Source organism: Gadus morhua, chromosome 2, assembly GCF_902167405.1.
Source record: "Gadus morhua chromosome 2, gadMor3.0, whole genome shotgun sequence".
Classification (NCBI taxonomy): domain Eukaryota; kingdom Metazoa; phylum Chordata; class Actinopteri; order Gadiformes; family Gadidae; genus Gadus; species Gadus morhua.
The window spans coordinates 27,971,910-27,984,703 of NC_044049.1; the positions used below are offsets into that span (position 1 = coordinate 27,971,910).

Consider the following 12,794-nt stretch of genomic DNA (forward strand, 5'->3'; position numbering starts at 1 on the left):
TTACTCTGTCATGAGTGAAACTAATAAAATAGGATGTATTACTGTTCATTCCGTCCTCTGACAAGAAGGAAACGGTAATCGGTCATCTGAACCAATGAACACATTGACCAAAAGAAACCTGACCCTTAACCCCTTAACCCTTAAAAAGGTAAAGCCGTGAACAAACCCAGTGGGAGAAGGAAGTAACAAACTAACAAAAAGAGGTTTGGTCTTAACGGTTTTGCATTTTAAGTTTTAATAAGATAGTGTGTGTGTAACCGATATCAATTAATAGATGGGTTTTAGCTGGTAATTTACCTTTGGCTTTGTTTAAATAATTAAGGGTAGTAAACTTAACATTTCTGAGGTTGATCTTAGCTCAGAATGCGTGCGTGCCCGTTTCATTTCCCGGCAGTCGTACCCGTGTCTCCGGTGTTGAGTACACAGACTCTCTCCAGCAGCCTCTTTGCCTCCATGGCCAGCTGGAGGGCCGGGTCGGGGCTGGTCGTCACCGGGGACGGCTCGCTGGCCCTGGGTCACATGGGGAACACGCGCCACGTTGCCTGGGTGAGGCCGAGGCAGTGGAGAGGTAAGGTCTGGCCTAAAGGAAGTCTTCCTTACCCGTGTTCTCCGCCGCCCGGGGAAGGAGCCGACAGCACTCTGTGGACGTTCTGTGAGGAGCAGGACACAGCATGAGTCTGTGGGTAAGCCTTCCACTCCATGTTCTATTATCCTTTGTGTATCGCCATTATGTATAAAATACCCATTTAATATGAAAGTAGGTAAACACACGTTATAAACACATTTTTTGCTCTCAAACCACCCTAATCAATAAAATGAATTTGATACTATTATTTTAATACTAAATGTAATAAATGTAATAATTTGACGGTGGTGTTGGCCACTAGAGGGCGTAATGCATCTGGTGGCGGGAGCTGCGCGACAGATGGGCTGGTCGTAACTGGATTAAGTCCCAACCAGGTCGCAGTAGACGTTTCCCTTGTTTGTTCAAATTATCTTGTGGCTTATGGAGGTATATCTGCTCCCATCCGTATTCAACGTTACGGGCAATAGGATGACGATGTTATAGATATTATTACTCAGTTATCTTGTGTCCAGCTGCCATGAAAATTACAACACAACGGAATATGTTTTAGCAGCTTCATCACAAACCACAAAGATGAGCCTATTGCCTCTGCCTGGGTGCTTCTCTGATCCATCTCGTTTTATATCGCGTCTCAGTGCGCTGCCCAGTGGCGTATTGTATTTGTACCGATATGGATTAGTGCAGCCCTTAACGTCAAGTCTCAGATGATTCGCATGCAGTCAAACAAGTGTTTTTGTCCAACCTGGGCGAACCCCAGCAGCTTGTTGTGGGAGGTCTCCAGCTGCCTCCGGGTGGACTCAGAGCGTCTGAGCTGCCAGTCCACAGCCCTAAGCCGGCGGTTCACATCACCAACGTCCTCCTGTACACGATGAAGACCGCATCAGACGTTACTATCAAACCTCCAAGGCACTGCACCTTCTGTTAGGTTGAACTAGTGCCAGGAATGAGTGTTGGTTGGCCTAATGTTAACCATTACTCTTTATAATTATCACTCTGTCCCGTACATAGAGACAGCCTAATGTTAACCATTACTCTTTATAATTATCACTCTGTCCCGTAGGCCTATGTTGAGACAGCCTAATGTTAACCATAACTCTTTATAATTATCACTCTGTCCCGTAGGCCTATGTAGAGACAGCCTAATGTTAACCATAACTCTTTATAATTATCACTCTGTCCCGTAGGCCTATGTAGAGACAGCCTAATGTTAACATAACTCTTTATAATTATCACTCTGTCCCGTAGGCCTATGTAGAGACAGCCTAATGTTAACATAACTCTTTATAATTATCACTCTGTCCCGTAGGCCTATGTAGAGACAGCCTAATGTTAACCATAACTCTTTATAATTATCACTCTGTCCCGTAGGCCTATGTAGAGACAGCCTAATGTTAACCATAACTCTTTATAATTATCACTCTGTCCCGTAGGCCTATGTAGAGACAGCCTAATGTTAACATAACTCTTTATAATTATCACTCTGTCCCGTAGGCCTATGTAGAGACAGCCTAATGTTGACATAACTCTTTATAATTATCACTCTGTCCCGTAGGCCTATGTAGAGACAGCCTAATGTTAACCATAACTCTTTATAATTATCACTCTGTCCCGTAGGCCTATGTAGAGACAGCCTAATGTTGACATAACTCTTTATAATTATCACTCTGTCCCGTAGGCCTATGTAGAGACAGCCTAATGTTGACATAACTCTTTATAATTATCACTCTGTCCCGTAGGCCTATGTAGAGACAGCCTAATGTTAACCATAACTCTTTATAATTATCACTCTGTCCCGTAGGCCTATGTAGAGACAGCCTAATGTTGACATAACTCTTTATAATTATCACTGTCCCGTAGGCCTATGTAGAGACAGCCTAATGTTGACATAACTCTTTATAATTATCACTCTGTCCCGTAGGCCTATGTAGAGACAGCCTAATGTTAACATAACTCTTTATAATTATCACTGTCCCGTAGGCCTATGTAGAGACAGCCTAATGTTAACATAACTCTTTATAATTATCACTGTCCCGTAGGCCTATGCAGAGACAGCCTAATGTTTCGTAGGCACCAGCGGTCTAACCACTGAGGGACGTGCGGCTCCATGTTCTCTGGGACACTGGTTGGTCAGAGGTGGGTTGCGGCGGTGCGTGTGCAGTGGGCCCCCGGCTGTCTGACCTGGGGGGCTGCCGGGTCCAGGGGGCGCGGTGGGGGCCTCTTGTCGGTCAGCTGGTTCTTCAGGTCCCTGATCTCGGCCTCCAGCAGCCCGATCACCTCCTCGTAGTCCTGCTCGGCGCTGCTGGGCGGGGGCAGCGGCCCGTCCGCCGCCGCCTGCAGACGGTCCCTCAGACGGGCGTTCTCCTCCACGGTCAGACTGGCCTTCTGGGGGGGGGGTCAGGGTTAACTTGAGCTATTGGGTCAGTGAGTTGGCTGGTTAGTTGGGCAGCAGGAGCTCAGCAGGCAGAGCGGTTGCCGGTTGAGTGTGGAGGCGTCCCTGAGCGAGACGCCCCCCCCTGACTGCTCCTGACCCGCTGGCTGTCGCCCTGGGGGGCTGACTCCGCCGTCGGGGGTCAATGGGTGAACGAAGGGTTGTACGTCGCTTTGGATAAAAACGTCTGCCCAATCCCCTGAATGTCAAATGTAAAAGACGCTTTGGTAGGATTGGACTTGTGTCTAGCATGTTGTCTCATCCAGCCGTCGCGCTGAAGCAGAACTCGTGTGGGGAGACGGCACAGAGCCTGGCCCGGGTCACTGAACGGGGCAGATTCAGGGCTGGTGGTCTATATGAGTCTATGCAGTCTTTAATTCAAACCTTTGAAGACACTTTCCTAAGAACCTTTTTTCTGGACAGGATGTTTCAGCTTGTCTTTCAACCAGGAAAGGTCTTCTACTGCTAACCGTGTTTTTGCTCACAGTTAACGCCGAGTACACCAGCTATTAAAATAGAACCTTATTGAATAATGGTACTTTCTTTTTGTTCATATGGAAAGACACTTAAAAGTAAAGCGTATGAAGAGAAAGAGTCCAGAAACTCTTATTTTGAAGTGATTTAAGGAAGTCCAGAGACTCGAAGCGCGAGTGGACCAACACATGCCCCCGTATCCGAAGGGCCTTGGGGTAGTTATTTGAAGGCGGTTAGAGGTTAGGTGTCTTTACTTCTGGTAGCCTTTCTTTCCTTTTCTTAGGGGTCACCCGGGGTCTGGTGCATGACCCAGAGCAGATACCTGGTGTGGACCCTTACCTGGGCTGTTTTCTGGAGCTCCTCCTCAAGGCTCTTTTTACTGTCCTCTGTGTCCTTCAGCATCCCCTGTGATGTCACAACGTTACCGTCAAACACGGGTTAGCTTGGCAAGAAACTGTACTGACTGCAGCTACAATACCTACTTTATTCGTTGGTACCAATGAGAAACCACTCTTAAAGCAAGTCCTTGTGTCCAAATAACTAACTATGAAAATATAAAAGCTATGTTTTAGAACCAGATTATTGTGAACATGACGGCCGTTCCCTCCAGTGTTCGTCATGCAAGACAGAAAACCCCATTGCTGAACGTAGTGGCTGTATCATAATCTTCATAGTTAGCTGCATTGCATTTTGTGCCTTTTCAGAACCAGAATGGTTATATTTAGAATAGTCCTGGTGTTGATGGAGGCTCACATCATGGATGATCAGCGATGTGGTGCCTCCACTGACCTTGAGCTGCCTCATCTGGCTCTGCAGCTGCTTGAGTTCCATCTGGAACTGCTCCATGTCCTCGCTGCTGTAGCTGCACTCGGACTCGTACGTCTAGGAGAACAAACCAACAGTGGTCGTTCTCATGGTGCGTGTGTGTTGTACCTTGCTCCTGCCACCAGACATTTAGAGAGCATCCAACAAGCTGTTCCACAGCTGGTATGCAGCCAAAACCCAGATGATATCCCCAAGTGTTATGTGTGTATGTTTATGAATCTGATAAGGCAGTTACTTACAGGTGAGTGGAAGGCTGAAGTGTCCATCAAACTTGCTGCTTCATGATAGGAGAACATAAAGGGACCCTGTGCAAGACCCGCCTCCTCCAAATGATCCTGGAAGATCTCCCGCGTAGCCTCCACAAAATCTGTTTGGGAGAGTTCATTGCAACACGTTGTCATATGGACTAAGCCAACTCTCCTTATAGAACATGATGCAGCGAGCTCAGACCAGCCTGTTCTAATGGACTGCTCCCAAGACGGTTCCAACAAACACACCAGTGGCCGATAGATGGCCGAGCAGCAACACTTAAAGACCTCAGATGAATATATGATCTCTTCATGCATCGTGGTCCATTGTGAGATGTTACTCTAAAATGAGCATTATATGTACCAAAGTATACATAACAGTCGTCATTTCAACACGTCAAATGTTGTATTTGTTTGTCTGCGGGATATGTGACTCCATCCATGAGCGGGCGTGTGGGCTGCTGTCTAAATGTGAACGGCTGCATGCCCCACCTCCATACGATACCGTTCCCTGGGTGTCCGTGGTCAGACTTTGTCTTAACTGCCTCCTCTTGTCCTCTGTGACTTCCAGACCAAGGAAGAACAAAGCCTAGAACAGAGGAAGAACATACCGACTCTAACAGCCAACAGCGACATCAACCCTCATCCCAAGTGGACAGAGTCTGCATGACTGAACCTTCTGCCCATTACCACAGACCTGGGGCCACATATAACAGTATATACACTAGTTACTCTGCTTCTCTCTCTTTATTCACCCATATCTTGTCCATTTTAGGGCACTGAGCACGGCTCACACAGCAAGAAGGACCAGCAGTATATTGATAAGGAACTGCTGTTGCAGAGAAATGTCAGAGCTACAGAATGCCTGAAGGGTCCTTCAAAATGAGAGATGAAATAAGTGCAAAAGTAAGACTTTCTACTATATGAAGGTTGTGTTATCTCTTTGTATATTAGCACATGCTATAGTCATACAGCTCGATAGTGGAAGAGCAAACTATATGCCCAGCACTAAATGGATGAAGACAAACATAGAAAAGCTACGTGTTTTGTTTTTATGCACTGTTTAAGCACTCCCTCATTTAAATATTGGCTTGTATAGTATCTGTCTGTCTGTCTGTCTGTCTGTCTGTCTGTCTGTCTGTCTGTCTAATTTAGAGTTTTGACATATTTTTCTACATTCTGTATTTTTGTCACATGATTCAATTCAATTCTAAATGATTCATGAGATATATGTGTGATGAACATGAATGTCATTATATTGATAGACCTAAAGTTGCGGTACAGCAGAACTCACCAGGTCCAGCTTGTCAAACTGAAGCCGTATGTGAGGATCCAGGGTGATCTTGGGCTTGGGCCCCGGTGTGCTGCTCTGACTGGCAGCGGAGGCTGAACCAGGGAGGGGGACCAGGGAGGGAGACCAGGGAGGGAGACCAGGGAGGGGGACCAGGGGAGGGCCCAGGGGAGGGGGACCAGGGAGGGAGACCAGGGAGGGGGACCAGGGGAGGGCCCAGGGGGAATAGAAGAGTGCACGGTTCAGGACAGGGTCAGTAGATCAGGGCCCAATGCCAGGACAAACTCAATGAGATACCGGGAATTAATGATATGATGGATAGTTAAAGAGATATTCAAAGTTACAAACTAGACCCGTGCTAATGATGACAAGGGGAATCTGAGTGTTATTGTCTCTACAGATCAGCCAATACCACTCAAACTCTGAAAGTTATATAAATACATTTATCTAAACATATTTGTCAGAAAATATATTTAAACCAAAATGCTTAAAGATGGGCTACAAATGAATAGAGAAATAAATTGGAAGTGTTTTATTATTACATATTATTAAATCTATACTATTATTAGTTGAAGGTAAAACCATATGCTGAAATTACACATTAAGATAAAAATAAATTCGAAGGGTAAAATAAAAGGCATTGAGCCTAGAGTGACAGATGATTAAATAGGGAGAATGTGATTATGGAGATCAGAGGAAAGGGTCAATGTGTGAAGAGTGAGTGAGCCGGCGTGTGAGAGGGGGAGAGGCTAAGAGGCAATGCTCAATATTAATTTGATGAGTTTGCCTGTCCTAGATTTGTGTGTTTGCTAGCTCCCACCATTGCAGGCTGTGTGTGTGCGTGCGCGCGGGAGTGTGTGTGCATGTGCATGTATGAGCGTGCATGTGGGAGAGTGCTGGTTGTTGCTAAGAGTATGAGCCTATTGCTGTGATAAGGACCCCCCCCCCCCCTGGGTAGCAGGAGGCTTTAAGCCTGTCTCTCTACCGGCTCGGCGCCACGCCTCTGACAGCTTCCTGTTGTGACACAACAGCACGGGAATTATGTTTCGACGCAGTAGTCACGCAAACCCACCTACCGTCCCAGACCACAGCTCTACTGAGGTAGAGCGGGAGGGAGAATACAGAATTCAATTTGATGATAGATTCTGTTCTGTGTCATATTTAAATATAGTACAGTATGATCCGATTTAAATCAACCAACGCAGTTGTACAATGTCTGTGTGTGTGTGTGTGCCTGTGTTAATGTTTGTGTGTGCCAGTGAGTGTATGAATGTGGGGGGATAGACACCATAACTGGGATTGCTGATGTACTAGTGATGTGTGCCAAGAGGTAAAGCCACAAACAAAGGCAGTGGCTTCAGTGAAACGGTTGGTGGATTTGCTGACTGAAGCAGGCAGTAAGCGAGACGGTAGGAGGTCCTTGGCTCCAGCCTAATCTGGGCCAATAGGATTGGGTCCATCTCCCCAGGTGTCTGTGCAGTGCAGGCCCACCCGACAACCTGCTCAGGTGGGCACCTTTAACGGGCTTTGCTATGAGCTGATGGGAAGTGTCCTCGAGATACATACGAACTAAATTTGTATCTGTGGGATGTTTGTGTCTGCGATGAAACATATGTAGCCTATTACTTTAATTTTTTAAACATGTATCTGGTAAAGTTATGATTTGGGCTAGTCTTCATTGGGTTGGGCAGATTTTAAGTTGTGATTGAGAATCCAAACTCTCTATTTGATCTGGCAACAATGAATGCTAATCCCTTCCATTTGAAAAGAGTTGATTTGTACCTGAAATGTTAATATCTGGTGGGAAGATGTCAGGGGAAGAAGAAGAGACGGTTGCTGTTTCCTCTGGATGACTCTTTAAACGTAGAGACATGGATAGGACAAGGAAAAGTTATGGTTTAAAGGTACAGGGACACATACAAGCACATTACATACAGTACAATTATTCAGTATTCTGTTTAAGGAAAGATTTATTGTGGTTGGCAGTATGAATTTGGAATTAATTGCATTCAATTACAATAAAAGAATAGGTGAGTTTGCACTACAATGAACAAATTAATAATTGACATCTGCGTTTTCATTTCTGGACCACAAAAATCTAAACAATGACAGACTGATCAAAGCATCTTAGTTGTAACAATAAGCATTACAGCTGATTAATGTATAATGGATGTAGAATATACATGTAAATGACTTCATCAACATCAGTATGGTGGCAGTGAGCAGACACAGCGACCAACACCAGGTGGGGGTACCTCGGGGGATCGGTGGGGAGGTCTGTAGCGTGCGGACCCTGAGCTGCTGCCCGCTGCTCGCTGTGCCCCGTTGTGAAGGGAGGAGCTGCTGGGGAAGGAGCCCTTACCCGGAATAAAGGCTATCTCCACCACGCTGTCCTGGCTGAGGAGAGCGTGGACAGCGGGGTACACGGTGACACACCCACACTGGGTCTCCCCACAACGTTCACACTATGTTAACGCCTGGATATCAAGCTCAAGAATAGTTGGAGATGTATCTATTTTATGTTATTACTTCATTTTATTGTATGTTTGCTTTCGCTTTCTGCAACATCTTAAACACATTGCACTTTCTTTTTAACTTTGCCATTGTTTTCTTTTACTTATCTATTTTATTTTATTATTTCATTGTACTGTATGACTATGTTTCTATGTGAAGACCTTTAAGTCTGCCTCGTGTATGAAAAGTGCTATATCAATAAAGTTGCCTTGCCTTGCCTGCTTGATAACTGCAGCCGGACCTACTGTGATCATTGAACCTCACTTTCACCATTTGGGCTGAAATCCTCTATTAACGTATCTGAACTCATTGCTGTAACTCGTTCTCGAGGCCGTCATTGATACATGTGGGCCGGTTCCTCACCTGAGCTTGACCTTCTTCAACATGCTTCTGGCCTCCTCGTGTGTGACGCCTATCAACGACTCCTTGTTGATGGCGATGAGTTGGTCCCCAGGCCTCAAACGCCCGTCCTAGGGGTAAGTACACCGCTGACATGGTGGCTTTTGCTTTGTTTCCCTTTTTAGCGTACGCTTTTTCAAAGCACTTTGTTTGGTTTCTTTGTTTGTTTAGCAGCACATTCGGTCCTGTTGATGCCCGCCAAGATGCAGACGCAACAGCAACCTGGCTGGTGTCATAAACCCGCTAAGTGAGTCTGCACGGAAAGTACAGTAGGTCAAAAGAGAGATAACAAAGGACAAAGATACAGCTTTTAGTGTGCTGCTCACTAATGTAGGCTAGGCTTAGCGCAGATTAACTGCTCCATATCAGTCACATGTGTAACCAGTGAGTGATGTCTCCACTTCCCTGGTGAAGGAAAAGGCATGAAGGGCATTGTGATTGTTCCGGGTCTGCGTCTGACACAGCGCAGAACACAAGCTGATGCCCTGAACCATTGCAGGAGAATGGGGTTCAAATCAGCTGGTCTTCATTTTTCTCTAACATTCGTACTCCTCAACTCCAGTGATGCCATTGAGCCTGACGTTTAATAGGCCCCAAAAAAGTGCTGTCCTTAAAATCGCGACGCAGACGCTAGGGTTAATTCCCCTGGACACGGTCCCGGTTAACTAGAAATTAGACTGACCTGATGCAGATACAAAGTCAAATATTGTTATTATTAATATTATGTAAGTAATCTCTCTGAAAATCCTGGAACGTAGGCAAAGGCGGTCACAGGGATAAATGCTTTGTAACCTACTGACCCATACTCTGCGTAAGCTCACAACTCTTCTCCTGGACCTGCCAATCTAGTACTTTACGTGCAGGCACACCAAACCCCCCCTGCTTACCCGATGGCAGTCTCCCCCCGACAGCACCTCCTGGATGAAGACTGCAGGCCCGTCGGGGCGGTTGGACCCCCCTCCCAGCGTGATCCCAAGGCTGCTGGCGTGTGCCAGGGTGATCAGCTGGATGACCCCCTCCCCCGGGTGGCTGGGGGATGCGAGCACACCAACAGCGTTTGGTTTGGGTGTCACCGTGCTGACGTGCTGGCGTAAGGCTCAGTTATGGTTCCTGGCCGACGCATCGCAGTGACCACGCAGACCCTTCGACGCAGCCTCAGAGCCTCAGAGCCCTTGTTGCTGCGTCGAGGCGACGCAGCAACAAGGGCTCTGATTGGTCCGCTCACTAGAACCATACGCAGAACCAAAACTGGTTACAATTAATGGGAGGCGCACGTCGGCCCTTGCGGTGGTCGCAAGGAGGGTCCGCAAGGATGGAAGGGGTCCGCTAAACCCCCTAGTGGTGCGTGGACGAGGAACCATAACCAAGGCCGCACAGAGCAAACACCAACGCTGGTACCTGAGGGAGCGCATCAGCGCCCCGCTGCTGGCGTACGCGTTCTGGGACCCTGCAGGGCTCAGGAGCAGCGGGCTCTGGGACCGGGACGAGGAGCCCGACGACGTGCTCTCCAGCGGTCTGGTTCCTTCAGCCGGCGGGCCGGCGGGAGGTCAGGGGGAGAGGAGGAGGGGTCAAGCTACCTCAAACACGCTCAGTGTGTTTGAGGATCTCCACAATCAAGGCATGGATGTCCTGATGCAATGTGAAGGCTTCAGAAAGGAGACTTATCCCTTCAATGGAAGCTTAAAGTCGCTCTAGCTCGTAGTAAACAATACCCTGGATATATCTGTACTCAACGCTGACTGATATCGATCATGAAATTAAATCCTATAGCTGAGATATTCTAGGAATACAATATACAGTCCATCCCGCCCTTCTCTCCTTCTAACCCTAATCGTACTATCAGGACTCCCTAAACCCCTCCACCCGTGCCCCCGGCTGGCTGAGCTGCAGTAATCCATGCAGCTGCAGAGCCAGTTAGAGGGACAGAACCCTGTCAAGAGTTATCTTACTTCTGGAAGCCTCCCGCCTACTAACCAGGAAGGGCAGAACCGTGGCTCATTTTAGGCTTTAGGCCAGGCAAGTCATTAACAACTATTGTTTATTTCCAATGAAGGCCTGGCAGGTGGAAAGGAGCCACAAGTGGCTGGAACATACAATGGTTATGAATACAAATCACACAAGAAGCAGAGATCAATAAGGTGAAGGAAAGCAGTTGTAGGAATCAGTTGTATGTGTGACTGCAGTCGTCGGCTGCAGCAGATTCAGAAGATGGGGTTATTGGGAATGTAGAATACAATGCAAAACCTGGAACCACCAACCTTGCACTTGAATGGGAGAGTTTCGTGTTGATCCCGTGCTGCTGTTGGATCCATACTTTTCAAGTAGCTCAGCAAATTCTCTCCTATTTAGGGCATGAAACAGAAACATGTGGTCCCCTTATGTCAGTCAGTGATTCGCTACCAATGTTAACCACTCAGGACTGATGGACTGAAGATAAGATATGCACGGACCAGTACCAGTATTATGCAAGTTCTTCTCTTCCTGCACTGTGCAGTGAAGTCAAAGGTAAGGTGGTAAATGTACAATAGTATTGTAGTATTAGCATAGTAGTAGTAGTATGATATAGTATAATTAATTAGTTCCCTGGTTAAGTGTATTTAGTTCTTCTGCAGTGCGTATCCGTGCAATGCCTGAAGGGCCTTTCAGACTGCTGTCAGGCCCTGGTCTGGGTCCATGGAGTGCATCCATTCTGACCGTGTGGAGAGGGTACCAACCAACCCAACAAGCAGAGAGCACGGTGTTTCATGTGTGACCTGTGCCATCCATCCATGCACGTGAATATGTAGAAGGGACAAAATCCATGCAACTTAGCGTTTACGCATCAGTGTAAGTTCTCTCCTGCTCTGGCTACGGAGGTGAATACAGAGAGCTCCGATTAACCCCCTGAGGTTTGCGTGATTGGAGGCACTACACTAGACTAATTCTGCCCCCATCACGCCAGCCAAGCTGCCTTTGTTGGCGCTATATCTGTAGAGGAGACCCATAGAGCTATTGTAGTTAGAGGTGCACTGATACAACACCTTATGTTCAATCAATAAAAGTGATCGCCTCAAAACGGATGTGTTTCCCTCCCAATCTGCCTCTGGAGTACCTGACCTATGAAGCCCATCCTGGACGATAGGCTCATCCCTGAAGGGGACACAGAAAGGTGGGCTGCAGTATCGAAGGCCTTTAATGCATTAGCTTTGTCATGTGACCTGTCAAAACCTTTTTGCTTAGCTGCGGGACGACCATCACAATCAGAGCTGTGACAGCTGACGAGGGGCTGACCTCCTTTCTACAGGTAAACAGGCAATGCTAACAACAGCCACAGCGACTGTGATGATGTGAGGACCACCATAGGGTCATTACTGTAGGTCTAAAACTGATGTGTGTTAATAATATTGGCAACAGTGTTGGTGTTGTCCCTGTGGTGCGATTGAAGGGCCTGTTTAAGTGGAACACTCTTTAAGGGTTCTCTCAGTAGAAGAGCACTTACTTGGCCTCTTCATCTCTGGCAATCAGAAGTCGCATGTGATTCGTTGCAGAAGCTCCCCTCAAGACATCCACAGCTCTTCAAATGCAAACACACACACACACACACACACACACACACACACACACACACACACACACACACACACACACACACACACACACACACACACACACACACACACACACACACATTCTTGTCAATAGACGGAGTTAACAGTAATTCATCATATTTGAATAATTTCACCTATGACAGAGTAATTACAAATGTATAGATGCTGTTTACTTGGCTAAAATACAAGATTACCTCTCACTTGTGACTCCTACCAGGCTGTCCCCATTAACCTCCAAGATCTGGTCCCCTGCCTGGAGGCTTCCTGGGACATTTCAAGGATTTCAGGTGATAATGCTTTCAGGTGATAATGTACTGGTGTCAGTGTGTCGGTACCCGTCCAATTGACTGCTGGTCCAGAACTCTGCTAGGCTACTTACATATTCCAGAAGATAGAACCAACCTCCTCCTCACTGGCTCTGTCATATTGATCAAGGTATGAC

The 12,794-nt window shown here is 46.9% G+C and overlaps 1 protein-coding gene across 3 annotated transcripts in view; it reads right to left on the minus strand.

Moving 5' to 3' along the window:
* The window catches only part of si:dkeyp-72e1.9 (syntaxin-binding protein 4), a 65,348-nt gene that overhangs the window by 1,312 nt on the left and 51,242 nt on the right, over nucleotides 1-12,794 (minus strand). For all 3 annotated transcript variants that reach the window (XM_030350421.1, XM_030350420.1, XM_030350419.1), the window contains exons 4-20: nucleotides 12,547-12,616; nucleotides 12,244-12,318; nucleotides 11,024-11,106; nucleotides 10,164-10,287; nucleotides 9,653-9,794; nucleotides 8,730-8,836; nucleotides 8,108-8,249; nucleotides 7,635-7,707; nucleotides 5,856-5,947; nucleotides 5,054-5,150; nucleotides 4,553-4,680; nucleotides 4,278-4,370; nucleotides 3,828-3,893; nucleotides 2,765-2,968; nucleotides 1,329-1,445; nucleotides 601-650; nucleotides 401-510 (exon numbers count right to left, since the gene is read on the minus strand). In XM_030350421.1, coding sequence (XP_030206281.1) covers nucleotides 401-510; nucleotides 601-650; nucleotides 1,329-1,445; nucleotides 2,765-2,968; nucleotides 3,828-3,893; nucleotides 4,278-4,370; nucleotides 4,553-4,680; nucleotides 5,054-5,150; nucleotides 5,856-5,947; nucleotides 7,635-7,707; nucleotides 8,108-8,249; nucleotides 8,730-8,836; nucleotides 9,653-9,794; nucleotides 10,164-10,287; nucleotides 11,024-11,106; nucleotides 12,244-12,318; nucleotides 12,547-12,616 — 1,773 coding nt within the window. The remainder of the gene's footprint in view (nucleotides 1-400; nucleotides 511-600; nucleotides 651-1,328; nucleotides 1,446-2,764; nucleotides 2,969-3,827; nucleotides 3,894-4,277; nucleotides 4,371-4,552; nucleotides 4,681-5,053; nucleotides 5,151-5,855; nucleotides 5,948-7,634; nucleotides 7,708-8,107; nucleotides 8,250-8,729; nucleotides 8,837-9,652; nucleotides 9,795-10,163; nucleotides 10,288-11,023; nucleotides 11,107-12,243; nucleotides 12,319-12,546; nucleotides 12,617-12,794) is intronic.